This window comes from Pelophylax lessonae, assembly GCF_965119305.1.
Source record: "Pelophylax lessonae genome assembly, chromosome: 6".
Taxonomy (NCBI): Eukaryota; Metazoa; Chordata; class Amphibia; order Anura; family Ranidae; genus Pelophylax; species Pelophylax lessonae.
The window spans coordinates 38,088,021-38,114,532 of record NC_138773.1 but is presented as its reverse complement, the minus strand read 5'-3'; the positions used below and the strand labels follow the sequence as shown (position 1 = coordinate 38,114,532).

The 26,512-nt window shown below is 44.5% G+C and overlaps 1 protein-coding gene across 1 annotated transcript in view; it reads left to right on the top strand.

Moving 5' to 3' along the window:
* The window catches only part of LOC309558535 (uncharacterized protein), a gene marked incomplete at both ends in the record, with an annotated part of 302,626 nt that overhangs the window by 182,537 nt on the left and 93,577 nt on the right, over nucleotides 1–26,512 (top strand). The window contains 7 exons of the mRNA XM_082261614.1: nucleotides 6,256–6,640; nucleotides 6,692–6,781; nucleotides 7,132–7,781; nucleotides 7,941–8,097; nucleotides 15,266–15,529; nucleotides 19,931–19,992; nucleotides 20,740–20,835. Coding sequence (XP_082117740.1) covers nucleotides 6,256–6,640; nucleotides 6,692–6,781; nucleotides 7,132–7,781; nucleotides 7,941–8,097; nucleotides 15,266–15,529; nucleotides 19,931–19,992; nucleotides 20,740–20,835 — 1,704 coding nt within the window. The remainder of the gene's footprint in view (nucleotides 1–6,255; nucleotides 6,641–6,691; nucleotides 6,782–7,131; nucleotides 7,782–7,940; nucleotides 8,098–15,265; nucleotides 15,530–19,930; nucleotides 19,993–20,739; nucleotides 20,836–26,512) is intronic.

Here is a 26,512-nt window from a genome sequence, read left to right as displayed (position 1 = left end):
CTTTGCCTGGTGTGAGTCCAGGGGGTATTCCCCTCTCTCGTACTCGGTGTCGAGAGTGTTGGCTTTCCTTCAAACGGGCGTGGACCAGCGTTTGGCGTTGGCCACGATTAAGGGTCAGATTTCTGCACTGGCCGTTCTCTTTCAACGCCCTGTGGCGTCTAATTCTTTGGTTAGCACCTTTATTCAAGGGGTGCGGCATTTGGTCCCTCCTAGGAGGGAGCCCTTGCCTCCATGGGATTTGAACCTTGTTCTGTCCGTGTTGCAACGTGCTCCTTTTGAAAATATCAGGGAGGTCTCGTTGTCTCTGTTGTCCAAGAAGGTTGCCTTCTTGGTGGCGATCACTTCGGCTCGCAGGGTGTCGGAGCTGGCGGCCTTGTCCTGCAAATCTCCGTATTTGGTGATTCACTTGGATAAGGTGGTCTTGCGACCTAACCCGTCTTTTCTTCCGAAGAGGTTCTCGGAATTTCACCTCAATGAGGATATTGTTCTGCCTTCGCTTTGCGCGAAGCCTAAGCATCCGAAGGAGGTGGCTTTGCATTCCTTGGATGTTGTCAGGGCGATCAGGGTTTACCTGTCCTCGACTAAGTCCTTTCGCAAGTCGGATTCTCTCTTTGTCCTTCCTGAGGGACCTCGGAAGGGCATGGCGGCGTCGGCTGCGACCATCACCAAATGGATCAGACAGACGATTGTGCAAGCCTATGCTTTGAAGGGGAAGGTTCCTCCTTTTCCTGTGAAGGCGCACTCTACCAGGTCTCTGAGTACGTCTTGGGCCTATCGTCATCAGGCTTCTGTGGCCCAGGTGTGTAAGGCGGCGACTTGGTCGTCCGTTCACACCTTCTCGAAATTTTACAAAGTGGATGTTCAGGCATCGGCAGATGCTTCCTTTGGCTGTAAAGTTCTTAGTGCGGCGGTGCCTTAGGGTCCCTTGTTTGGGCCCTTGGCTGTTGGGGTGTTTTTACCCCTAGGTTACTTGTTATTTCCTGGGTTGTTGCTCCTGTTGAGCACGTTTTTTCCTGTTGCCCAGTTGGTTCTCTTACTTTGGTAAGGTTCCTTTCTCTGATGTGGGTACTGTGTTGCCTTAGGCGCGGCTGCTTTTTCCCACCCCTCATGTCTACACTGCTATGGGACGTCCCCATTAGTGACGAATATGAAGAGGCGGCGACTGTCGGAGGACGTAAGAGAAAACGGAATTTTTGTAAAATCTTACCTGTAAAATTCCTTTCTCTGAGTCCTCCGACAGTCGCCGCCCCCGCCCCTCTTTTGGGGTTTGTTTATGTACTCTACTGCTATGCTACTGAAACTGAGTTGGAAATGCAGGAAGCAGGGAGGTATTGACTGAGGGGACCACCCCCTGGGGGTGGGATATGCTAAAAGCTTTGATATTAATATATTCTGTTGCCTAGCTACTCCTACGGAGCAAAGGTCAATAACCCCATTAGTGACGAATATGAAGAGGCGGCGACTGTCGGAGGACTCAGAGAAAGGAATTTTACAGGTAAGATTTTACAAAAATTCCGTTATTTAACTGAAGACATCCAAGCACTGGAAAAAACACAACATGGAGAATAAAGGTGGGGAGCATGCAGAGAGGCAGTTACCCACTTGTACCACACTCATCTGTCTATAAAACAACTCACCTATTCTGCAATTTTTCCACCGATAATTCCACGGTCACATTGGGAAAGAGCTCTAACAGCACCATGTTACACAACAAATAGAGTTGGGCCCATGAGGCCAGCCTAGTTTCAGCAGACCAGTCACCTTTGGAAGAAAATGCCAAAGCTACAGGAGCTGAATGCAGCCCCATAAATCTCCAGCTGTGCGTTCAGCAATTCCTCCATTGCCCATCAGGCAAGTGCTGTATCAGAAGTGGAGTATTGATCCTGGGATTTCTCCTGCTCAATACCACCATTAACTGACCAGCCTGCATGGATAGAAAAGTGATGTATAAGTTGGAATTTTTTTTTGTTAATGTTGTTCTTTTTTGGATACCACACCAAGTGAGGAAACCCACAAGGAGCATTAGGGGCCGCATGCAGGGTTATCAAAACCCCTGAATAAATTCCGATTTGTAAAATTCAAGCCTCCCTCCTGAGAGGGTACTTGTCTAGCCAGTGCAACATCCTTGAAACGTTCACTGGCATTCTCTGCCTTAGGAGGGTAAAACTTAGAACGAACTTGGCAGGTGGTATATTCCCTATTCAGAAAGAGTCAACTGCTGGGTGGGCACCACCGCCAGGGGTGAAGCCATGTTTAAAGTGACATGTGGTGTACCCCACACAGTGGCTCTCGTTAAACAGCCAGTAGTTGCCTATTTGTATACTGCTGATGTTCTGTTCAGGTGACTGAAAAGAAGTTGGCCTGTGTAAGCACATGAATAATAACCATATGCAGAGTAAAAGTGAGTGCAAGAGTGAAAAAAGTTGGCAGCTAGCAATGCAGGCCAATATACATATACCATAGACTAACATTTCATCAGTCAAAAAGCATTTAGGCAAGAGAAAACAATATTGCATAGGGGAACTACTAGTCTAATGGCATCCTCACCAAAAGGTTAGGAACCTCTGAATACCTTCCCACTTACTCATATATCTAGGTGGAGCTCAATGACCAATAAACATATAACAAAAAGAAAAGGCAGACATAAGAGCACTGCCCACAGGACCATAAATGTGAACCAACGGCAGTGCTCTTATCTTTGCCTTTTCTTTTTGTTAGCCATTTAGCCAAAACTGGGTATCAAAATTAAACAGCATTGCCTCCATATATTTTGTAGACCTCCCAAATGAGATGCACATAACTAAATAGGGAAGAGACTAATTCCGGATTTTATTTTTTTATACAGAGCAATGCATAGACACAGAAACCCTGCAGCCAGTTCCCAAAAATACAAGGAAGTTGCTTTGATTTGTCACCTTCAGTATTAACATCAATATGTTTTTTTGTCAACTGTCTGTGTATCAAAAAGCACCCGTGACAGTGAACTGTCGGTGCCATATTTAAAATTTATTTATGTAATCCCTTGTGTAAATCGACAAGGAAAATCAATTGTAGTGGGTCACCCAGGTGAGAACCAGACCCTGGGGATGGGGTGGGTGCCACAGCTGGTGTGACACCCAAATATAGTAAAAATAAAAACTGATTGGACTGCTTCAAAAATGCATCAGTGGCTTTAGAACAGCTACACTTGACTTACTCCAGACCATCCCAGCAGAGTTTGAGTAGGAGGGCTAATGATTGCCTTCAGAAAGAGCTGGGGGAGAGTCTGCAGTCCAGCAGTTGACCCTGTGTGTCAGAGGTTGTGCTGGGACATGCAGGGTTAATAAGAAGGAGCCTCCTCCCTCACGTGGCGCAGAAGCCCTGTCAGAGAATCTGAGGCATGTCACTTGGGGAGGCTGTAACACTGAAATCACCTGTTGCTGAAGAAGAGCTGGCTTGCATGTAGGCTGAGACAGGGATTCATAGAGTTAAAGCTTTAAAAAAAAAAAACAGATCCTGTTCTCTTAAAGCATGTTATACAGCACAGTGCTGTGTAATTTGGCCCCCTTTATCACCTAAAAAACCTGGCTGATCCTGCCAGTTTCTACCCTCCCCACTGTAAAACTGACCATGGTGTATCCTGGCTGCTGAGCTCTGACACCGTGGTCAGCGTACGTGTCTTCATCATCCGCAGCTATCTGCAGCTCTCATCTGTCTCCCTCTGTCCTCCTCCACCCTCCCATGTTTGCCTGTCAGCTCACTAGCACTGCTCTGCCCTCCTCCCAGCTGCTACAAAACTATGTGATCTTTACATCATCCCTTCTGTTAGATTACACTCTGCATCCTAGCTCCTGTGCTTTATTAAAATAAGCTGATTTCCACCTATTTTCACAGCGCCGCTCGGCCATCATATGACTTCTGGCTCTCTCTGCCTTTCTTCCCACCTCCCCGGCTAACGCCAGAGGAAGTTCTTGGCCCCGCCCCCTGGAGATGTCAGATGGTTAGAGAACAGAGTCAGGAGTCACGTGATAGCTGATTGGAGCTGTGAAAACAGGTAGAAATCTGCTTTTTTAAAATAAAACACAGGCACTAGGATACAGGTTGTAATCTAACAGAGGGGATGATGTAATGATCACATAGTGGCTTAACAACCACTTTAATAGGTGCCTCCTGCTGTATGGAAACCTGATCCATCACACAGGCAGTAAGAGGAGCTGGGTGATATGCTGGAGGGGATGAGAGCTGACATTATACATCCAATTCCTGCCCAGCAGGGCACAGGGAGCTGAGCATCACTGACAGATTTCAGGGAAGAAGATGCACATGTGATGGCGGTGCTCTGTGGTGGGAATAGGTGAGGGGATGCTGGCAGAGTAAGGGACTAGCAGAGATGAAGTGGAGCTAGTGCCTTCAGAGCCAGTAGCTCCAGAGGGGGTCCTGTGTCTGGCTGTATTAATAGTGACCCTGGAGAGGCTGGGGCTTAGTCTGGATTGAGGGAAATTGCAATAAATGACCCTGAAAGAGGTTGGCCTGGCAGCAAAGTAATGTCAGCAGGTGTAAGAGGGGACAGTCTCACCATAAGAAGAGAAAGCAGCCAGTCAGCCTGACCTCTGGATAAAAGTTCTGTGTCCATGATGATACAGGAACACTGGGGAAGGACAACTCCTGTGAAATTTGGTCTGGGAACAGAGGAGGGATACTCACCTAGCAACTCTTGTGACAGTTGAATCTCCTCAGAGCAGTTGGATGTGCCCCAGCGTAGCCTTTCATAGAGTTCAGGCTTCACCCAGTCACCTCAGGTCTTTGTAGCCAATCCTAAGGGAGCTACTTAACTTCTCTATTAGGTTCACACCCACAGTGATGCCATTCTTCCAGCAGTCAAGGCTCCGTTTCCCTAGGAGATTCAATGAGCCTTCAATCTTTCAAGAAAAATTTCCATTCCACTCCTTCCAATTTTCTCATCACTGCTGTTGAAAACGAACATTTGTTTGACCCCCACTAACCAAACCAATATTTTTGAATAATCTTCTACTAGTGTATCAGCCACTTGAAGTAAACCTACTCTATACTTGTTAAAAGCCCCCCAGGGAGAAAAGCATTTAGAAAGTGTCGGTTTTTGGTAACTACATGTATTCAGCTGCTTTATTGAAAACAAATGTTGCACCCTCCTAGATAGGTGCTAGGAAGGAGAATAGTTTGCTCTGCCTGCTTAACAGGGGAGCAGCAGACAAATTATAGTCTGCCCCCTCTGCTTATCAGGGGAGCCTGATCAGTAGTTAGGCCTGTTGCATGTGTCCATGTGTGATTCGTCTGGGCTGAGGGAGTGTCCCCACTGTATCCAATAGGGGAGCCTGTTGGACAGTGGAGGAAACCCAGCCAGTGACACACAGGCTTTGTAACTATCCCAGTGGGTTGGCACAAACAGTGGTGCATCCTGGGATATGTTATAAAAGCCAAGGGCACATGTGACAGGGTGTCTTTGGGTGAGAAGCCAGGTCCCAGGAGGAGGGTGACGGCTGTCTTTCCTCCTGTTTGCTGTGGAAAGTGGTCACAGGTGGTCGGCCTAGTGAACCAGGAGTGTGGAGTAAAGCCAGGAGGTCCAGGAAAGCTGACAAGTGGAGTTGGAGGCAGAGCAACCTTGGGAAAAACAGTGTCTGTGAGTACCGGGAAGCTTGCCAGGGGTCTGCCCAGGAAGGGGGCCGCTCAAGTGGAGTGTCAGTGGACAGGAGTTCAGCACACACAGCAAGTGAGAAAGGGGGTGCCAAGTTAGACCCTGAAGAGTAACTTCAACAGGATCATACTTTCTATCTTCACTTCAGTGGCAAAGTGAAGCAGCGGCCTTGCCGCACACATTGCAGCTAGTGTCCTCCGAATTGTGCATAGTTCATAGTTGGACTATCCCACTCATCCCTTATCCTATCCCAGTTCTAAATAAAATACAAAAAACCAACATCCCCTGGATTGATTATTGACTGAGCCAAGGACTTTAAATGCTATTTGTCTGCTATCAGTTGCTAAGGGTAACCCAGGGGAATCCAGAAAGTGCAATTTTCAGCAGTCCTCTAGGGGGCAGTGCTACACAAAATAAGTCATCAAGTTGACCTAACTATGGAGTGGGACTGTCAACTTCCTCTATTCTTGTTTTGGAGTAGAGACAGACTGCAGGAGCTGGAATCCCTATAGTCTATGATCTTTAAGCGGTAGAGGTTCAGAACAGAGTTGTGGATTTGGGTATCACCATGCACATTGTATTTAGACAATATTTGCTTATTTTAGAGTTCAGATTTAAAAGTTCTAGAAATGAGGGTGTGCTATTAATGGGACCAGAAACTTCCGATCGTGTTAAAAGACTGCGAACAGTACATGTTGACCACCCAGATGCAGGTCTTTCTGCTGCATGGGCAAGACTTGAGCAAACTTATGGTAGTTCTGAAGCCATAGAAAGTGCTCTATTCAAGAGACTGCAAAACTTTCCAAAAATATCAAACAAAGACCATTGCAAGCTGCAAGATCTAAGTGACCTCCTCATGGAGTTGGAGTTGGCAAAGAGAGATCCACGTCTACCTGGACTAAGCTTCCTGGACACTGCCCATGGTGTCAACCCAGTGGTGTCTAAACTGCCATACAGCCTACATGAGAAATGGGCACAACAAGGATCAAAGTATAAAAGAGACTATAATGTATCTTTTCCTCCATTCTCATACTTTTGCAGGTTCATTAGTGATCAAGCTTGGATGAGAAATGACCCCAGCTTCAGCTTTAGTGAACCCAACATGCCTGCTTCATGCTCATCATCATCAAGGTATGATAACACAGCACCTAAACGTAGAGACTTTAATAAAGCAATATCTGTCAAGAGGACAGACTTCTCACCCTCCGTCACCTCACCTAGTGATGAGTGCGTGGTTGACAAAGATAAAGACCCTAATCGCTAGTGTCCTATTCACAAGAAGCCTCACCCTCTTAAGAAATGTCGTGGACTTAGGGCAAAGACTCTACAAGAGCGCAGGGAGATTCTCCAGAAACTTGGAATATGCTTCAAGTGCTGTGCTTCTTATAGCCATCTTGCTAAAGACTGTGAAGCCCTCATCAAGTGCACGGAATGTAGCAGCAACAAACATGTTACAGCTATGCATCCTACTCCACTTCCAGACAAGTTACAGCAGCCACCTACCTCCTCACTTGCCTCAAGTTATGGGGGGAGCAACAAAGTCATGCTCCAGCCAAGGATAATGTTCTCTCTTCATGCACAGAAGTCTGTGGAGAAGGCTTGGATCACAAATGCTGCGCCAAGGTGTGCCTAGTCAAGATATACCCAAAGGACCATCCTGAGAAAGCTACTAAGATGTATGCCATAATAGATGAACAGAGCAATAGATCCCTGGTTAAGCCTAAATTCTTTGAGATCTTTGGCATAGAGGGTCATCCCACACCGTATACTCTTAGAACCTGTTCTGGTCGTGTAGAGGCCTTTGGCAGAAGAGTGGATGGGTTCATGGTTTCTCACATCAAAGGGGGACAGGGTATACCCCTACCAACATTAGATGAGTGTGACCAGATACCAGATGAAAGGCAAGAGATTCCCACTCCAGAAGCCGCATATCACCATCCTCACTTAAGGCACCTTGTTGATGAGATTCCTGCAATGGACATGAATGCTGAAATTTTGGTTCTCCTAGGAAGAGACATCCTCAGAGTACATAAAGTGCGCGACCAGTGTGATGGACCTGACGACGCCTCTTATGCACAAAGACTTGACCTAGGCTGGGTAATAGTGGGCGATGTATGCTTAGACAGGAAGCGTACGTCATCTGAGATCCGCTCCTTCAAAACTTACATATTGGGGAATGGACGTGCCTCCCACTTCAAACGATGACCTCGCCATTATGAAGTAAAGCAAAAACCTCTTGACGTCATCCAAGTACGGCATACTGCTTCTATTCTTTCTTATGACAACCTAGGTGCTGCAGTGTTTAGTACTACAAATGATGACAACAAATTAGCTTTGTCGATTGAAGACAAAGAATTCATCAAAATAATGGACAAAGAATTCTTCCAGGATGAGTCTAACAGCTGGGTTGCGCCATTACCTCTTCGAGCAGCAAGAGCCAAACTCCTGTAATGTTCTGGTACCTCTGGTACCCTTGTTCCATATTTCTCCTTTGCTAATTGCGTCCCATCTTGTTACACAAGAGACGCATATACCTTTAAGACCGGATGACATCATTGCCGAGCGCCGCTATGAGCGGCTATTTCAATCGCCGGCTTTCTCTCACTCACCGTTCGTTCAACCGCCATGGTTGGAGCGTCCCGCTCTCTGAAGTCAGCATGCCAGATCTACACGTTCCTGTATCTCGCTACCTGAACCTGTTCTCGGATCCTGTGTCTCGCCACCCGATCACCCCTGGCATGCTGTTTTCTCCTTCACCCTTTAGACCCGCATGTTCACCGCACCTTCTCCTGTGAAGTCGGAGCTGCTGACATTCCCTTTGCTGAACTGACGCCGGAACCTCGCTGCTGATCCGTATCTCGCTACGGGATCACCTCTCTCTATGGACATTTTTACTACTAACCTATCTAAGTGATAAGTACCCCACAGGGGATTCCTTACTAACAAAACTCCTACTGTCATCTACTGCAATTACCTGGACTATCTATCTATCTATTCCATACCATCTGCATAGACTGTTAGCTCTTGGGACTACTTCAACTATCCTTGCACTAGGTTACTCTGTCTAAGTATACTCCATCTGTGTCCTCTTACAATCTGCACTATACTACACATCAGAACCTATCTGCTTTACCATCACCTGCAAATTTCCTAATACTACTCCTAGTATTCACCATACAAACCTGTCTCTCATCTATACATTCTCATATATGCTATCCCTACACTAAACATCTGATTGAGTATATGTATATTGCATAAACAGGCTGTACACCGTGATGAAGTCCTGAGAGTTGGATAGATTTATTCAACAGTATCTCTACACGGCTACTGAGTGTGATAATTCTGCAGCTGAAAATCCATCCATTAACAAAAACGCATGAACGTTACAGATTGAACGAGCCTTTAAAAAAAATATGGATTCAGCAGAATTACCCACTCATGTACTACAATTAAAACAGCAAGTAGATGCATTGATCCTTGCGCTTACAGAGGTACAAAAGGAAAATCTGGCCTTGAAACAGCAGGTTGGCCGTCTCACACAGCTTTCTGCTGTTCAGCCCCGTGAACCTAAGATAAACCCTCCTCTGGTGTTTTCTGGTGATCGGAGCAGTTTTCGTGAATTTAAAAACGCATGTCGTTTGCTTTTTTTGTTAAAACCTCTAACCTACACCACTGACCAAATTAAAGTTTGTACCGTCATCTCCTACTTAACGGGTGAACCCCGGGCCTGGGCAGACGCTCTCTTTGAAAAGGATGATCCACTCCTTAATTCTTACCCTCTATTCTTAGCACAACTTGCTAGTTTGTATGAAGACCCCAACAAGCAGAGCACCGCTGATACCCAGTTACGGGCCTTAAAACAAGGAAGGAGACCCGTTGAAGATTTCGTGGCAAATTTTAAAAGATGGTCCCCTGATTCAGGGTGGAATGACACATCTTTGAGAACGCAGTTTAGACTCGGCCTATCTGAGGCCGTTAAAGACGAGCTCGCCCGAGCGGATTTACCTGGCACTCTGGAGGGACTGATACAGACCAGTATCAATATTGACAGACGACTACGAGAAAGAAAGGCTGAGAAGATGGGCTCACCATTTTCCAGTCCTTCTCGGATGTTGCCTGCTGACCCTACTCCTATGGAAGTAGGAATGATACGCCCACCTCTGACCCTCTCTGAACGTGCCAGGAGGAAAACCGAACATCTCTGCATGTACTGCGCATCCCCAAATCATTTGACAAGCGGCTGTCCCCTTGTCCGCAGAAAAGAGGGTGAGTGTTCAAATGTCTTGCTAGGGGGACTCACAACTTCCTTTTCTAATCCTTATCTTTTTGTTCAATTAACATTGCAGTGGGACCAAACTAGGATCACCACCAAGGCTATGATCGACACAGGATCTTGTGGAAACTACATTGACATTTGTTTTGTCTCCCTTAATAAAATACCTATTGTTTCAAAACCCAAACCTGTCTCTGTTAGTTTTATTAACGGTACCCCTCTATCCTCTGGTCCTATCACCAGTCAGACACAGGCACTTCTTATAACTGCTGACGAGTCTCATGTGGAGACCACCACCTTTGATGTGTTAACATCACCACATTTCCCAATCATTTTGGGACTTCCCTGGTTACACATACATCAACCAATCATCGATTGGAAAACAAGAACGTTAGCTTTCTCTTCTCAATATTGTGAAACGACATGTAACCTCCCCACATATGATAGGATCCTGTCTGTACTGCCGGATGACATTATACCCAAGTGTTATCAGGATTTATCGGAGGTTTTTCTTGAGAAAAACGCTCAAATGCTACCTCCTCATAGGGACTATGATTGTTGTATCGATCTACTCCCTAATAGCAAGTTGCCCTTCGGACATGTTTATCCTCTCTCACAGGATGAACTCTCTCATCTTAAGGAGTATCTGGATGAGAACTTGGCAAAAGGATTCATCCGACCTTCTACTTCCGCCACTGCTGCTGGACTCTTCTTTGTCCGCAATAAGGATTCCAGCCTTAGGCCTATCATTGATTTCAGACAATTAAATGCCATTACGATAAGGCCCCTTTCACACACGCTGTCAGTTTGTCCGTTTTTCATCCATCCGTTGACGGATGAAAAACGGACATCAATGCATCTCTATGTAAAAACGGATGACAACGGATGAAAGACGGATAACAACTGACGAAAAACGGATAACAACTGACGAAAAATGGATGACAACTGACGTAGTGTGAAAGGGGCCTAAAGGATCGTTATCCTTTACCTCTAATCCCTGAACTTATCGAACAGGTGCGTGGAGCTTCTTTCTTTTCAAAATTGGACCTAAAAGGGGCATACAATTTAATTTGAACCCGTAAAGGGGATGAATGGAAGACGGCATTCAGAACCAGATACGGACTGTTTGAGTACCTTGTAATGCCATTTGGGCTATGTAATGCTCCCGCAGCCTTCCAACGGTTTATAAATGAGATATTCAGAGACTTGCTTGATGTTTGTGTTGTAGTATATTTGGACGATATACTTATCTATTCTCATTCCTTACCTGAGCACATAAAACATGTGAGACTTGTGTTGTCAAGACTACTTGCACATAACTTATATGTTAAATCAAAAAATGTTTGTTTCATAAACAGGAAGTACTATTCCTAGGATATATTATATCAAAAATGGAATCAAAATGGACATGAGCAAAATATCCTGCATTCTGGATTGGCCTGTGCCAACCACTCGCAAAGCATTGCAAAGGTTCCTAGGATTCTCTAACTATTATAGGAAATTCATTAAGAACTTCTCTGCGATTGTGAAACCTCTCACACAACTCACAAGCACGAAGAAACCATTTAATTGGTCAAAAGAAGCAGATGGAGCATTCTGTCTGCTGAAATCAAGCTTCACTACAGCCCCCATACTATGCCATCCAGACCCATCCCTCCAATACATCTTGGAGGTAGATGCATCAAATATGGCAGTAGGAGCAGTTCTCTCACAACGACCAACAAATACCTCACCTCTTCACCCAGTTGCTTTCTTCTCAAAGTCATTAAGCAGCCCTGAGGTGAACTACCCAGTAGGTGAGAAGGAGTTACTAGCCAGAAAATTGGCATTAGAGAATTGGCGACATCTACTTGAGGGCACTCAATTACCAATCCTGATATATACTGATCACAAAAACCTTCAATACCTTCAGATTAATAGAACTCTTTCCCACCGGCAGGTTCGGTGGTCGTTATTTTTTCTGAGGTTTAATTTTTTAGTGACTTATACGCCCGCAGACAAAAATAAAAAAGCGGATGCACTTTCACGACTAGCCGAGAAAGATTCTACCGAGGTTCCCTCAGTTCCTATAATACCACTTGAACTTATTATCGGTGTCGTTCGCTCCCTGAAGGAAGAGATTTTGCACAGCATAGGACTGGACTCACCTCCACCACAACTAACTACTGACGCAGAAGGCTTCCTCTATTACAACGATAAATTATATATACCCCCTACTATGCGAACCAAGATCTTGGAATTGTCGCATGATGTACCTATGGCAGGACATATGGGTATGACTAAAACTTTAAATCTACTTACTAGGCAGTTTTGGTGGCCAGACATGAAGACAACCGTAAAAAAGTTCGTTTCATCTTGTGATATCTGTGCAAGGTCCAAAATCGACAACACGAAACCATCGGGGTTACTTTGTAGTTTACCGATACCCCAGTTTCCGTGGGAAGTGGTATCCTTAGACTTCATAGTGGAACTACCACCTTCCAAAGGATTCAACACCATCTTGGTATCAGTGGACCATCTGACCAAGATGGCACATTTTACTCCTATCCGAAGACTACCTTCGTCCAAACAAACAGCGGAATTACTTGTGAAACATGTCTTTAAGTTACATGGTATTCCAAAAACACTGCTGTCTGACCGTATTTCACAATTCATCTCAAAGTTTTGGCTAGCTCTATGTCAGATACTAAGAATAGAGCGTAAACTTACTTCTCCCTACCACCCTCAGACCAACGGACAGACAGAGAGAGTTAACCAGTGCATTGAGCAGTATCTGCGTTGCTATACTTCGTACCTACAGGACGATTGGGCAGATCTCCTCCCGCTGCGGAATTCGCCTATAACAACGCGACTCATAGCACTACTAAACAAAGTCCATTCTACTTAAATTATGGGTTTCATCCCACACTCCTTCCACCACGTATTTTGCCATCAAGTAATCCAGTGGCATCTGATTATCTTACCCAGATAAAGGATTCTCTGGGATTACTCAACAATACCATATCACATGCTCATAGCCAACAAAAGAGGTACTACGACCTCCGTAGGAAACCCTCTCCCCAATATGCCATTGGGGATCTTGTTTGGCTTTCTACAAAAAATCTGAGATTAAAAATCCCTAGTAAAAAGCTTGGACCTCTATTTCTGGGACCTTTCCCAATAGAGAGGCTTATTGGAAAAGCTGCAGTACAACTCACATTACCAACAGACCTCAAGATACATCCTATCTTCCATGTGTCTCTACTGAAGCCCCGTGTTCCTAACCAAGGAATAAGGCCTACTATCTCACCTCCACCTCCTGTACAAGTGGAAGGTGGAGAAGAATTTGAGATAAAAGAAATTTTGGATTCTCGTTTCAATAGAAGAAGACTCCAGTATCTTGTACGATGGAAGAATTATGGGCCCCAAGATGACACCTGGCTGGATACCTCTGATATACATGCCCCTAGACTGATTCGCAATTTCCACTCAAAATATCCAGAAAAACCAGTTCTAGAGGCCTTCCGGAGCCGGCCTTAAGGGGGGGGGGGGTACTGTAATGTTCTGGTACCTCTGGTACCCTTGTTCCATATTTCTCCTTTGCTAATTGCGTCCCATCTTGTTACACAAGAGACGCATATACCTTTAAGACTGGATGACATCATTGCCGAGCGCCGCTATGAGCGGCTATTTCAATCGCCGGCTTTCTCTCACTCATCGTTCGTTCAACCGCCATGGTTGGAGCGTCCCGCTCTCTGAAGTCAGCATGCCAGATCTACATGTTCCTGTATCTCGCTACCTGAACCTGTTCTCGGATCCTGTGTCTCGCCACCAGAGATGTATAGTAACGAAGTAGAACTACTTAAGTACTGTACTTAAGTACCGAAATGCGGTATCTGTACTTTCCTAGAGTAGAATTTTTTCTCCTACTTCTACTTTTACTTCACTACATTTTTTCGATTATTTCGATACTTCTACTCAAGTATTTTTTTTTTTGTGCTGCATAGTTACTCGTTACTTTTAAAAAAATTACCACTGCCAGAACAGTAGATGGCAGGTTGCATAAAGCTCAAAAAAATGTGTATAATGTCATTTGTAAATCAGCGCATACGAAAATAAAGGCTGTGTATAATAAAAGCTGCTATACCAAATCTTTCCAATAAAAAGAAAATATGAAACAAACAAATAAATGGTGCTACAGCGCTTAAAGTGCATCAAGAAACTACTAACAAACACAGGTTAATCATTTGAATAAATCATTTAAAATAATAAAAAACAATATGATGTTCAAACTTTTGACTTCTTTCTTTAATAACTACATAACACAGTAGTTCTACTTCTACTTTCAGTACTTGAGTAGAATTTTTTTTTCAAAACTACTGGTACTTTTTACTTTTAGTACTTAAGTAGCAAATTTTTTGAAAAAACTACTTGCAATACTTAAGTAAAAAAAATATTGAATACTTTAGTACTTCTACTTAAGTAACTTTTTCTGCGAGCACTTCCACTTCTACTCAAGTCACTTTTTGATCGAGCACTTGTACTTTTACTCAAGTAGAAATTTTGAGTACTTTATACAAGTCTGCTCGCCACCCGATCACCCCTGGCATGCTGTTTTCTCCTTCACCCTTTAGACCCGCATGTTCACCGCACCTTCTCCTGTGAAGTCGGAGCTGCTGACATTCCCTTTGCTGAACTGACGCCGGAACCTCGCTGCTGATCCGTATCTCGCTACGGGATCACCTCTCTCTATGGACATTTTTACTACTAACCTATCTAAGTGATAAGTACCCCACAGGGGATTCCTTACTAACAAAACTCCTACTGTCATCTACTGCAATTACCTGGACTATCTATCTATCTATTCCATACCATCTGCATAGACTGTTAGCTCTTGGGACTACTTCAACTATCCTTGCACTAGGTTACTCTGTCTAAGTATACTCCATCTGTGTCCTCTTACCATCTGCACTATACTAGACATCAGAACCTATCTGCTTTACCATCACCTGCAACTTTCCTAATACTACTCCTAGTATTCACCATACAAACCTGTCTCTCATCTATACATTCTCATATATGCTATCCCTACACTAAACATCTGATTGAGTATATGTATATTGCATAAACAGGCTGTACACCGTGATGAAGTCCTGAGAGTTGGATAGATTTATTCAACAGTATCTCTACACGGCTACTGAGTGTGATAATTCTGCAGCTGAAAATCCATCCATTAACAAAAACGCATGAACGTTACAACTCCCTACCAATCGTGAACAGGCTGTATCCAGATTGCATTCACTTCAACGAACGCTAAAGAACAGACCTGAAATGAAGGATCATTTCATCGCTTTTATGAAAAGGATCTTCGACAATGATCATGCCACCAGGCCAGTGTCTGCAAGTGCTTTTGCTAATTCTTCTTGGATAACAGGTCCTGAATTCCATCTGGATCAGCCAGAAGAAACCACAGCTGATGTCTTCAGTATCCTAGAACCTGACAAAGATCCAGAGATTCGTCCAGAAGTGAAAACCCTCGTTACTCAAACTAAACAAAGACTCATATTGAATTGTCAGCGATTTGAACGATTTTCCAAGTGGATAAAGCTTGTACGCACCATCGCAAGGTTAGTCCACATTGCAGACACAAAGCCCACTGATCCTCAATGTCAAGGTTGGCACATATGTCAAAGGTTTCTTTCTGCAAAGGACATTGCTGAAGGTGAAATGGTCATAATCAGGGCCGGACTGGCCTAGCGGGATAGCGGGAAATTTCCCGGCAGGCCGCCTACCCTGGGGCTGCTGTCGGCTATGAGCTGCTCTGGGATGTTTTTTTTTTTTTTTTTCACAAGAGATGCGGCCGGGTGCCGCCCACTCCATTACAACTGTTGCCTGGCAGAGTGATATGATTGGAGTGCAGACACGCCTCTTTTTGAGTCGGGGCTTTCACAGTAAGAGCTCCAGTACAGGTGGGCGGAGCTAGAAGAGATTACACAGCAGCCCCGATCAGTGCTTCCTGCCTGCCGAGCACATTCTAGCTGTCCCTGAGAGAAGATCTGAGAGGACAGATGGATGGCAGCCTTCATCTTCTCACTGTAAGTCCTGACCTTCTCCGTCTTCTACCCTCTACTATGCTGTGTGTAAACCTGCACTGCATCTTACATTGCAGGTTTACAGAGAGGGAGAGAGAAAAACTCTTATAGGTTAGGGATATTCTGGGATGTGATACATAGATGTATTCCACACACACATCTTTTATTATAAGATATAGTATGTATATGGAATACATCTATATATCACCTCAGAAGTTTAAGCATATTCCTAACCTATTAGAAACTTTAAGTATATACAGCAATGAATGTAATTGCATAACAGAGCCAACTCCAGGAAAGTAAAAAACAAAAAAAGTCCATCCTTGCAGTGTAGGTGTGGGGAGGGGGAGAAATGGTCTCTTTTACCTCATTCCATATTATTTGCAGCCAGCTCCAGTGCTCTCTGCCTCCACACAAAGTCCTGACACCATCAGAATACCATACAGGGACATTAACCCTGTATACTATGATAGGGAGGTGGGAGTGTGGCACAGCCAGCAATCTGAACAAAAAAAACTGTGCACGTGTACTAACTTAAATGATAAATTCACATTTTAGAAAATGTTACACCAGTATTCAGGGTGTAACATGTTCTAGTTGCCCCCCTCTCCTCCTCAGGCTCCTGTACCATGTCCGCAACCTCTGACCTCCCCTATACCATATTCACAGCCCATGACCTCCCCTGTACCATGTTCACAGCCCATGACCTCCCCTGTACCATGTTCACAGCCCATGACCTCCCCTGTACCATGTTCACAGCCCATGACCTCCCCTGTACCATGTTCACAGCCCATGACCTCCCATGTACCATGTTCACAGCCCATGACCTCCCATGTATCATGTCTGCAACCTCTGACCTCCCCTGTACCATGTTCACAGCCCATGACTTCCCATGTACCATGTCTGCAGCCCATGACCTCCCATGTACCATGTCCGCAACCTCTGACCTCCCCTGTACCATGTTCACAGCCGATGACTTCCAATGTACCATGTCTGCAGCCCATGACCTCCCATGTACCATGTCCGCAACCTCTGACCTCCCCTGTACCATGTTCGCAGCCCATGACCTCCCCTGTACCATGTTCACAGCCCATGACCTCCCCTGTACCATGTTCACAGCCCATGACCTCCCCTGTACCATGTTCACAGCCCATGACCTCCCATGTACCATGTCCGCAACCTCTGACCTCCCCTGTACCATGTTCACAGCCCATGACTTCCCATGTACCATGTCTGCAGCCCATGACCTCCCATGTACCATGTCCGCAACCTCTGACCTCCCCTGTACCATGTTCACAGCCCATGACTTCCCATGTACCATGTCTGCAGCCCATGACCTCCCATGTACCATGTCCGCAACTTCTGACCTCTCCTGTACCATGTCCGCAGCCCATGACCTCCCCTGTACCATGTCCGCAGCCCATGACCTCTCCTGTACCATGTCTGCAACCTCTAACCTCCCCTGTACCATGTCCACAGCCCATGACCTCCCCTGTACCATGTCCGCAGCCCATGACATCTCCTGTACCATGACCGCAGCCCATGACCTCTCCTGTACCATGTTTGCAACCTCTGACCATCTCCTGTATCCTGTCCAAGGTCTCTGACCAGCTCCTGTAACATGTCCGCAGCCTCTGATCAGCTCCTGTAACATGTCCGCAGCCTCTGATCAGTTCCTGTAACATGTCCACAGCCTCTGATCAGTTCCTGTAACATGTCCGCAGCCTCTGATCAGCTCCTGTAACATGTCCGCAGCCTCAGACCATCTCTTGTAACATGTCCGCAGCCTCAGACCATCTTTTGTAACATGTCCACAGCCTCAGACCATCTCTTGTAACATGTCCACAGCCTCTGACCACCTCCTGTAACATGTCCGCAGCCTCAGACCATCTCTTGTAACATGTCCACAGCCTCTGACCACCTCCTGTAACATGTCCGCAGCCTCAGACCATCTCCTGTACCATGGCCGCAGCCTCTGACCATCTCCTGTAACATGTCCACAGCCTCAGACCATCTCTTGTAACATGTCCGCAGCCTCAGACCACCTCCTGTACCATGTCCACAGCCTCAGACCATCTCTTGTAACATGTCCGCAGCCTCAGACCATCTCCTGTACCATGGCCGCAGCCTCTGACCACCTCCTGTAACATGTCCACAGCCTCAGACCATCTCTTGTAACATGTCCGCAGCCTCAGACCATCTCCTGTACCATGGCCGCAGCCTCAGACCATCTCTTGTCTTTTATGGTGTCTGCAGTCTCTGAGAGGGAGCCTGGAAAGGAGTTTGCTCTTATAATTATAAAGCCCTATGTGCTTTCATATCTGTCTTATATTTATATAATACACTCTTCAAATGTGCTTTAAAACTCATGGTTTTCCCTATCATGAACAAGAAAATAATGACGTTATGCTGTTGGGCTGGTATAATAATGCTGTTGGGCTGGTATGAAATTATTTCCAGGGCTGAATTTTATTCCCAGTCCAGCCCTGGTCATAATACATATTGTACAGCAGGAAGTCTTTGGCTCAGACATTAAATGTATCCGTGACAAGAGGGATATTCCAAAAACCAGTGCAATTGCTAATCTAAACCCATTCATTGACAATGATGGTATTTTAAGAGTTGGCGGACGTTTAAACAAGGCCAAGTTGGGAGAGAAAGAACAGAATCCTCCCATTATGCCCGCTCGCCATCACATTACCACTCTGCTCATACGGCACTACCACAAAGGGGTTAAGCATCAAGGTAGACACTTCACTGAAGGTGCCATAAGAGTTGCAGGCCTTTGGATCATAGGAGCAAAAAGACAAATTACAGCTATACTGCACAGCTGTGTTCACTGCCGCAAACTAAGAGGTAAACATCCGCAACAGCAAATGTCAGTTCTGCCAACTGACAGGTTAAGTACTGACCCACCATTCACTCATGTTGGTCTGGATGTTTTTGGACCATGGATGGCAACAGCCCGCAGAACTTGAGGTGGTCAAGCAAACAGCAAACGATGGGCAGTGTTGTTTACTTGCATGAGTGTGCGTGCAGTACACATTGAAGTAATAGAAACTATGGATGCTTCAAGCTTCATCAATGCTTTGAGACGATTTCTCGCCATCAGAGGACCAGTCAAGACACTTAGGTCTGATTGCGGTACTAATTTAGTTGGAGCCTGTCGAGAGTTAGAGCTCAACTTTAGACCAATCCAAGACTTCTTAGCTCAAAAGGGCTGTACATGGATATTCAATCCTCCTCATTCTTCCCATATGGGCGGCTCATGGGAGAGAATGATTGGCATTACACGTAGAATACTGGACTCTATGCTTATGGACTCAAATTGCACAAGACTTACCCACAAGGTTCTAACCACCTTTATGGCAGAGGCATCTGCTATAATTAATTCCAGACCACTGGTTCCAGTGTCAACAGATCCAGAGAATCCTAACCCCAACTACTCTGCTTACCCAAAAGCTTGGGTCCATTCCTGTCCCACCCGGAAACTTTAACTCAGGAAACCTACGCTATGACCAGTGGAAGCGAGTGTAACACCTTGCCAACTGCTTCTGGAATCGTTGGAAGATGGACTATCTTTCTACTCTGTAAGGACGCAGGAAATGGCAACACCCAAATCCTAACATTAAAGTTGGAGATCTTGTTCTGCTCAAGGATCAACAAGCTGGGAGACTCGAGTGGCCTATGGGACTTATTATAAAGAGTGTTCCTAGTGATGATGGCAAGGTGGAGGTGAAGATTGCAAGACAAGGGACTGTAAAGACCTTCATCAGACCTATCACTGAACTTATTCTGCTCTTGCCCTTTGGAGAATGAACTTACTTGCGTATATTGCTTGTTCTTACTTTTGACTTCAAGAAGGAAGAGTCTTGGACGTTAATGTTAACTTGAAGTTGTTGCATTTTTTGCATGTTTTTTCTTTATGTCTTTCAGGTTCTCAAGACATCAAGCAAATTGCACTGTTGTTTATTTGCACTTGTATAACTACCGTTATGGTATAAAATAGTGACATTTACAATGTCAGACGGGGAGTGTGCTGTTACACAGTTAATATTCTCATTATTGTAGATGCAATTTACAATAATATATTCTGTGATTTATTTACCATGTATTTTTCTATGGGTAGGTATTTGCTGCCCCTTCTGGCCTTCTTTGGTAATGCTCTTGTTTCTCCTGTGAGCATGATACATCATTTCCTTGTATGTAAACTCCACCCCCTGCTCTTGCTGTATTTCCTGTGTCATGGCTGCTTGCATTTACCTCATGTTACAGGGACTCTTGTATTCCACATGCTAAGCTAAGGAAAGCATCATCTGTTGACCGCATAATACTGAAATCCATTCATTCTGCTGTATTCCTGTTGTGTGATGTTCAGAATAAACCAGCTTTTGGATGAAACCAGTATTGGTGAGTTCAGCTATCTGAGGAGGATTGCCTACAGTGACCGTATCTGCTTATACAGGCCAGACACAGAGGTCTCACAAGGGTTAGATCACTATCACAACAATCCGAGTCAGAATAGAGGGTGTGCTTTTGGCTGCTACCTATGGAAGGTGCATATTTTCAACCTACAATACATTTCTTTTATGGCCCATTGTGCATGACAGTTCTAAATGTTCATCTCCCTAGCATTATTTATTCCATTTTACCAGTATTTTTTTTATTGTTATGTTATCTTTGTATGGTATATAATGTCAAACTCTACCTTTATATATAAAGTGTTAATGTGATTTTTTGAACAGATATAGTCATACCTCCATCTGAAAAGCAAGACACCCCTCTACACAGAGGACAAGATGCCTTAATGAATGACTCAGCTGTTATACTTCCACCTACAGGTAAGTGTTGTCACTGCCATTACTCACTTACCAACCACTTCAATACAGCATCTGTAAATGAATAGGTTATAAGAATCCAGAGCAAAGTAAATATAGTTACCTAGTAGGTAAGGCTGAATAAAGACACCTTTCACATACCTGGTTGGTAAGCTTGACGTGCAGAGGAAGGCCTCTCATACAGCTCTGGCTCCAGGGCCACTGATGGGGAAACAGCAACTGCTAGGGCGCGGCAAGGTAGGAGCAGGACGGCAGGATACAGGCAGACTGGCTTGGAGCTTTGCTGGCGACAGTCTGTGGATGCACAGCTGGAAGCGGGAGCCGAAGATGATGAGCTGGGCTGAAGGAGCTGTAGCAGGCTGGAAGAGCTGGATGCAGGGTCAGACAAGCCGGGTCAGTAACAGGCAGGCAGATCAGGCATGGACGGCAGACAGCAGAATAGGTCATAAGCAATGTCGGCAATGGATGAAGGATCAACAGGAGCAGCAGGCAGAGGCAGAATCCGGGGTAAAGCCAGGGGTCAGGGCAGGTAGCAGAACGGAATAGTCTGTACAAAAAACAGGAGGTAAATGGTGCTGCCTGGAGCAGAAATTAAGTAGAAATTAGAATAGGCGATTAGTGGAAACATTCCTCTACTTCTAAAAAATCCCAGTGGTTGAAAGTGCTATAGTGCAATAAACAAATGAATAAATAAATAATGTGCATTGAAAGGTAAGTTTCTAAAATAATACTGATACATTTTCACATTAAAAAATTCCCAATAAAGTGACTAGGTGCAAAAAAAGTGTCCGTGTGCACAATAAATTTATTGGGACTATATTAGAGGTAGGCTGCAGCCAGGAAGACATATCAACTGTAGATATCCTATATAGATAGGAATAGTCGGTAGCAAGCCGGGTCAAGATCAGAGGTCATACATAGAAATCAGGTACACACTCACAGAACGCTGTGGACCAAACAGCAATTAGCCAGTGCAAAAGCACTGTTTAACCACTTAAGCCTCGGAAGATTTTACCCCCTTCCTGACCAGGGGGTATTTTGCGATTCGGCACTGTGTGACTTTAACGGACAATTGCGCGGTTGTGCGACGCTGTACCCAAATGAAATTGACGTCCTTTTTTCCCCACAAACAGAGCTTTCTTTTGGTGGTATTTGATCACCTGTGCGATTTTTTTGATCATGCGCTATAAACAAAAAAGGAGCGACAATTTTGCAAAAACAACAATATTTTTCACATTTTCCCAAAAAAAAGAAAAGTAAAAATCAAAATTTTTTAACATTTTAGGCAAATTTGTTTTCTGCTACATATGTTTGGTAAAAAAAAATCCCAATAAGCGTATTTTGATTGGAGTAATGGCAGCGATCTGCGATTTTTTTTTATTTTTTTTTTTGCGGGACTGCGACATTGCGGCGGACATAGCAGGACCATATGATCTCTGCTGTTACACAAGGGAGAATGACAGGCGGCTTTGTTTACATTAGCTGCCTGCCTTTCTCCCTCTGTAACTGACGATCGTGAGTGACCGACGGACATCGGGTCACACGCGCGGGAACCCCAGTGAGTGAGCGGGGGCGGGAGCACTCCTCCGGCGGCGCCCGCTAGCCCCCTATTGACTCACAGGCGAGTGACGTACGGTATATGTACTTGCAGCGGTCGGCAAGCGGTTAAATAGGCCGTTTGGTGCCAGTATTGGTGACAGGTGCGTGCTCGCTAATGCGCGTCCGCGAAACGCGCATGCGCACGTACATGTCTTCGAACATCTGTTTATCCCATTCTTGGCAGGCGCATGCACATACTGTATGTGTTCGCCTAGAAATTGCATCTGCACTAGGGCAGGGCCTTTCCTGACAACACCATTCCATCCAGTTCAATGTGTGTGTGAGTGTGTGAGTGTCTGTGTGTGTGTGTGTGTTTGTGTGTGTGTGTGCGTATTATGTCTGTATATTTTGTTCAATAAGATGTCCATATAAGAATTTTTTTCAATTGGTGACACTTCCCAATGAAACCACCGATTTTGGAAGGGAGTTCCACATCCTTACTGCTCTAACAGTAAAAAAAAGCCCCTGCATAGTTTAAGGTTGAACAGCTTCTTGTCCAACTTCATTAAGTGGCCAGGTGTCTTCTTCAGTGACCTGAGACTGATCAGCAAACACAGAGATTGAAGTATTTATCCATGCCGTTCTATCATTTATGAACAAATTAAACAAGATTGGTCCCAGGACAGAGCCCTGGGGTACCCCACTTATAACTTCAGACCATTCCAAAGATATGCTGTTTATCACCATCCTCCAGACACACCCCTGTAACTAGTTTTCTGTCCAGGTACATACACTATCGTCACTACCTCAATTTGTGGCTTAAGCATTTATGGGGTTTTGTGACGGGAGTCAGTTTAGGCGGGGGGCCCGTGAAACCCAGCTTACCTAAGAGAGGTCGGGAAACTCCTTGTTCAGCTCCCCAGGCCCCTCTTATGTGTAAGTCACCCTGTGACTATTAGGGGCACAGGGTGACCGAGAAAATGACGGACAACCACTTAATGGATGCTGAGAGCGTTGTTTGGATTATTCTCTGAATAAGGACACTAAAGCTTCCTTTCTGGAGTGGATGGACAGTTTCCTGGCTTATCGCTTCTGGCAGCAGGGGTGCAACCATCAGAACGGCCTGGAGGGGGGCTCCCTGTCCCTCAGGCCACTCAGAGGCCCTGTAAAAAAAGGCTGCACTGCTTCTACTAGAAGCGATTAGCCAGGAAACTGTCAGCAGGAGAGTCAGCTGGTTTACACAGAGCAGCGATCACCTGCTGTGACACAGCTTGGTGATGAAACGCCGGCCGCTGTCAAACAAAGTCCCAACTCCTGCACCGCCTCCTATGATTGACAGCAAGTCAAAATGGTTGTATTGGGGTGACGCCTGCAGCTAGAAGCATCATCCCAGTACCATTTTTTAAAGCCGGCGGTTGACTTTCAGGTGATAAGGGCTGATGTGGCTCGGCTGTTACACCAGCGAGCGGGAGGGGTCCCCCCCTCCCGCCGCCTTCCGCGGCTCTGCCCTGGTCTCCCGTCCTGCCGGCTTTGATCGGGTCTCCGAAGCAGTAACCCAGAAGCGGCATAATGATGTCACGTCCGGGTTACTCAGTGGCTAAAGGCACCGAATTTAAAAAAACTGTCAGTATTCAAAAATGCAAATTTTGGCATTTTGAATACATTGAAGTGCAGTGGAGGGGTCTGGGGTCTTTTAGACCCCTGATCCCTCCATAAAGAGTACCTGTCACTGCCTATTACTGTCACAAGGGATGCTTACATTGCTTGTGAGAGCAAAAAAAGTGATCAGATAATTTTTTTAAAAACTGTGCTAAAATTAAAAAATAAAATAAATAGGAAATATATATATTTTTTAAAGCGCCCCTGACGCTGTGAGCTCATGCACAGAAGAAAACGCATGCGAAAGTCGCACCTGCAAATGAAAGCACTGTTCAAACCACACAGTGGGGTATCGCCGCGATCGCCAGAGCGAGCGCAATAATTCTAAAAAAAGAGCTAATCTGTAACTCTAAACTGGTAACCGTTAAAAAATTTTAAAGCGTCGCCTATGGAGATTTTTATGTCCCGTAGTTTGTCGCCATTCCGCGGGTGTGTGCAATTTTAAACCGTAACATGTTAGGTATCTATTTAAGCATGATATCATCTTTCACAATATACAAAATAATGGGCTAACTTTACTGTTTAGTTTTTTTAAATGCAGTAAAATATATATATTTTTTAAAAATGGTGTTTGAAAGACCGCTGCGCAAATACCGTGTGACAAAAAATATTGCAATTACTGCCATTTTGTTCTCCAGAGTCTTTAAAAAAATATATATAATGTTTGGGGGTTCTAAGTAACTTTCTAGCTAAAAATACAGATTTTAACTTGTAAACAACAAGTGTCAGAAATGGGCTTGGTCCAGAAGTGGTTAAAAAGTTAAAAAAGCTGTAAATAATAAGAAAATAGCTTTTAAAAAAACTATAAAAATTATGGAACACTATCATAATCTAATTGTTACAAAGATTATAACAGAATATGTAAAAAGGAAATGAACAACACATTGCAAAAGATAGTAGAACAAATAACCAAAAATGCTTCAAATATATTAATAGTAAAAAAGATCAGAACATGTAGGCCCTTTACAAAATAATCAAGAGTGGGTGACTGGGGACAAAGAGAAAGCATATTTATTAATTACTTTCTTCAGCTCTGTGTATATAAAGGAGCATGGGGGAGTGCATTTCCATAATGGGGCTAGTATTGTCACAGCCTCAAATGATCCACATTGGCTCAAAAGTGATATGGTCCAGAAATATTTAGACAGAATAAGGGTGGATAAAGTGCCTGGACCAGATGGTATCCACCCACGCATCCTAAAATAATTGAGATCTGTCATTTCAAAGCCATTGTTTCTAATTTTTAGGGACCCTTTAAGGACTGGAATACTATCACTGGATTGGTGTAGGGCCAATGTGGTGCCTCTATTTAAAAAAGAATCAAAGTCTTTACCAAGTAACTATAGACCTGTTGGTTTAACTTCTATAGTCGGGAAGATACTGTAGAGTTTAACTGGCTGCCGACCTCCCGTCGCAGTTATACTGCGGTCACGTGCCTGTAGCTAGGGGGCGAGCCCGCTCCACTGACGGCACGCTCCCACCCCCACTCATCAGCGGGGACTCCGATACACGGGGCAGGCGGCTCCGTTTGCTGCCTGACACCCGCGATCGCTCCCCGCTGAGAGAGAAGAACGGGCTGCTGTTGTAAACACAACTGACCATTCTTCTCTCTGAAATGATCACAGAGCCCATGTGATCCTGCTATATAGGAACACAGGTCTCTGTGATCAATTCACAAGCCACGCCCCCCACAGTTATAAACACGCCCCTAGGTACACATTTAACCCATTGATCACCCACAGTGTTAACCCCTTCCCTGCCAGTGTCATTATTACAGTAACAGTGCATATTTTTAGCACTGATTACTGTAGTAATGTCACTGTTCCCCCCAAAAGTGTCAAAAATGTCAGTCAGGGGTCCGATCTGTCCACCGCAATGTCGCAGTCCCGCAAAAAATCGCAGATCGCCGCCATTACTAGTAAAAAAAAAAAACAATAAAAATGACATAAATCTTTCCCATAGTTAGTAGAAGCGATAACGTTTGCGCAAACCAATCAAAATACGCCTATTGCGATTTTTTTTTTTTAACCAAAAATATGTAGCAGAAAAAACATTGTTGAAAAAATTTAGATTTTTTATTTTTTTTTGGGAATGTTATATAGCAGAATGTGAAAAAAAAAAATATATATTTTTCAGAATTGTCGCTCTTTTTTTGTTTATAGCGCAAAAAATAAAAATCGCACAGGTGATAAAATACCACCAAAAGAAAGCTCTATTTGTGGGAAAAAAAAGGACATCAATTTTATTTGGGTACAACGTCGCACGACTGTGCAATTGTCCATTAAAATAACGCAGTGCCGAATCGTAAAATATGGCCTGGTCATTAAGGGGACAAATCCTTCTGGTCCAGAAGTGGTTAATAAAAGACCACATAGATGAGTTCTTGCTGGTAAAAATATTTTAAAGTGATTGTAAAGTCTTGTTTTTTTAAATTAAAAATAACAAACATGTTATACTTACCTCTTCTGTGCAGTTGGATTTG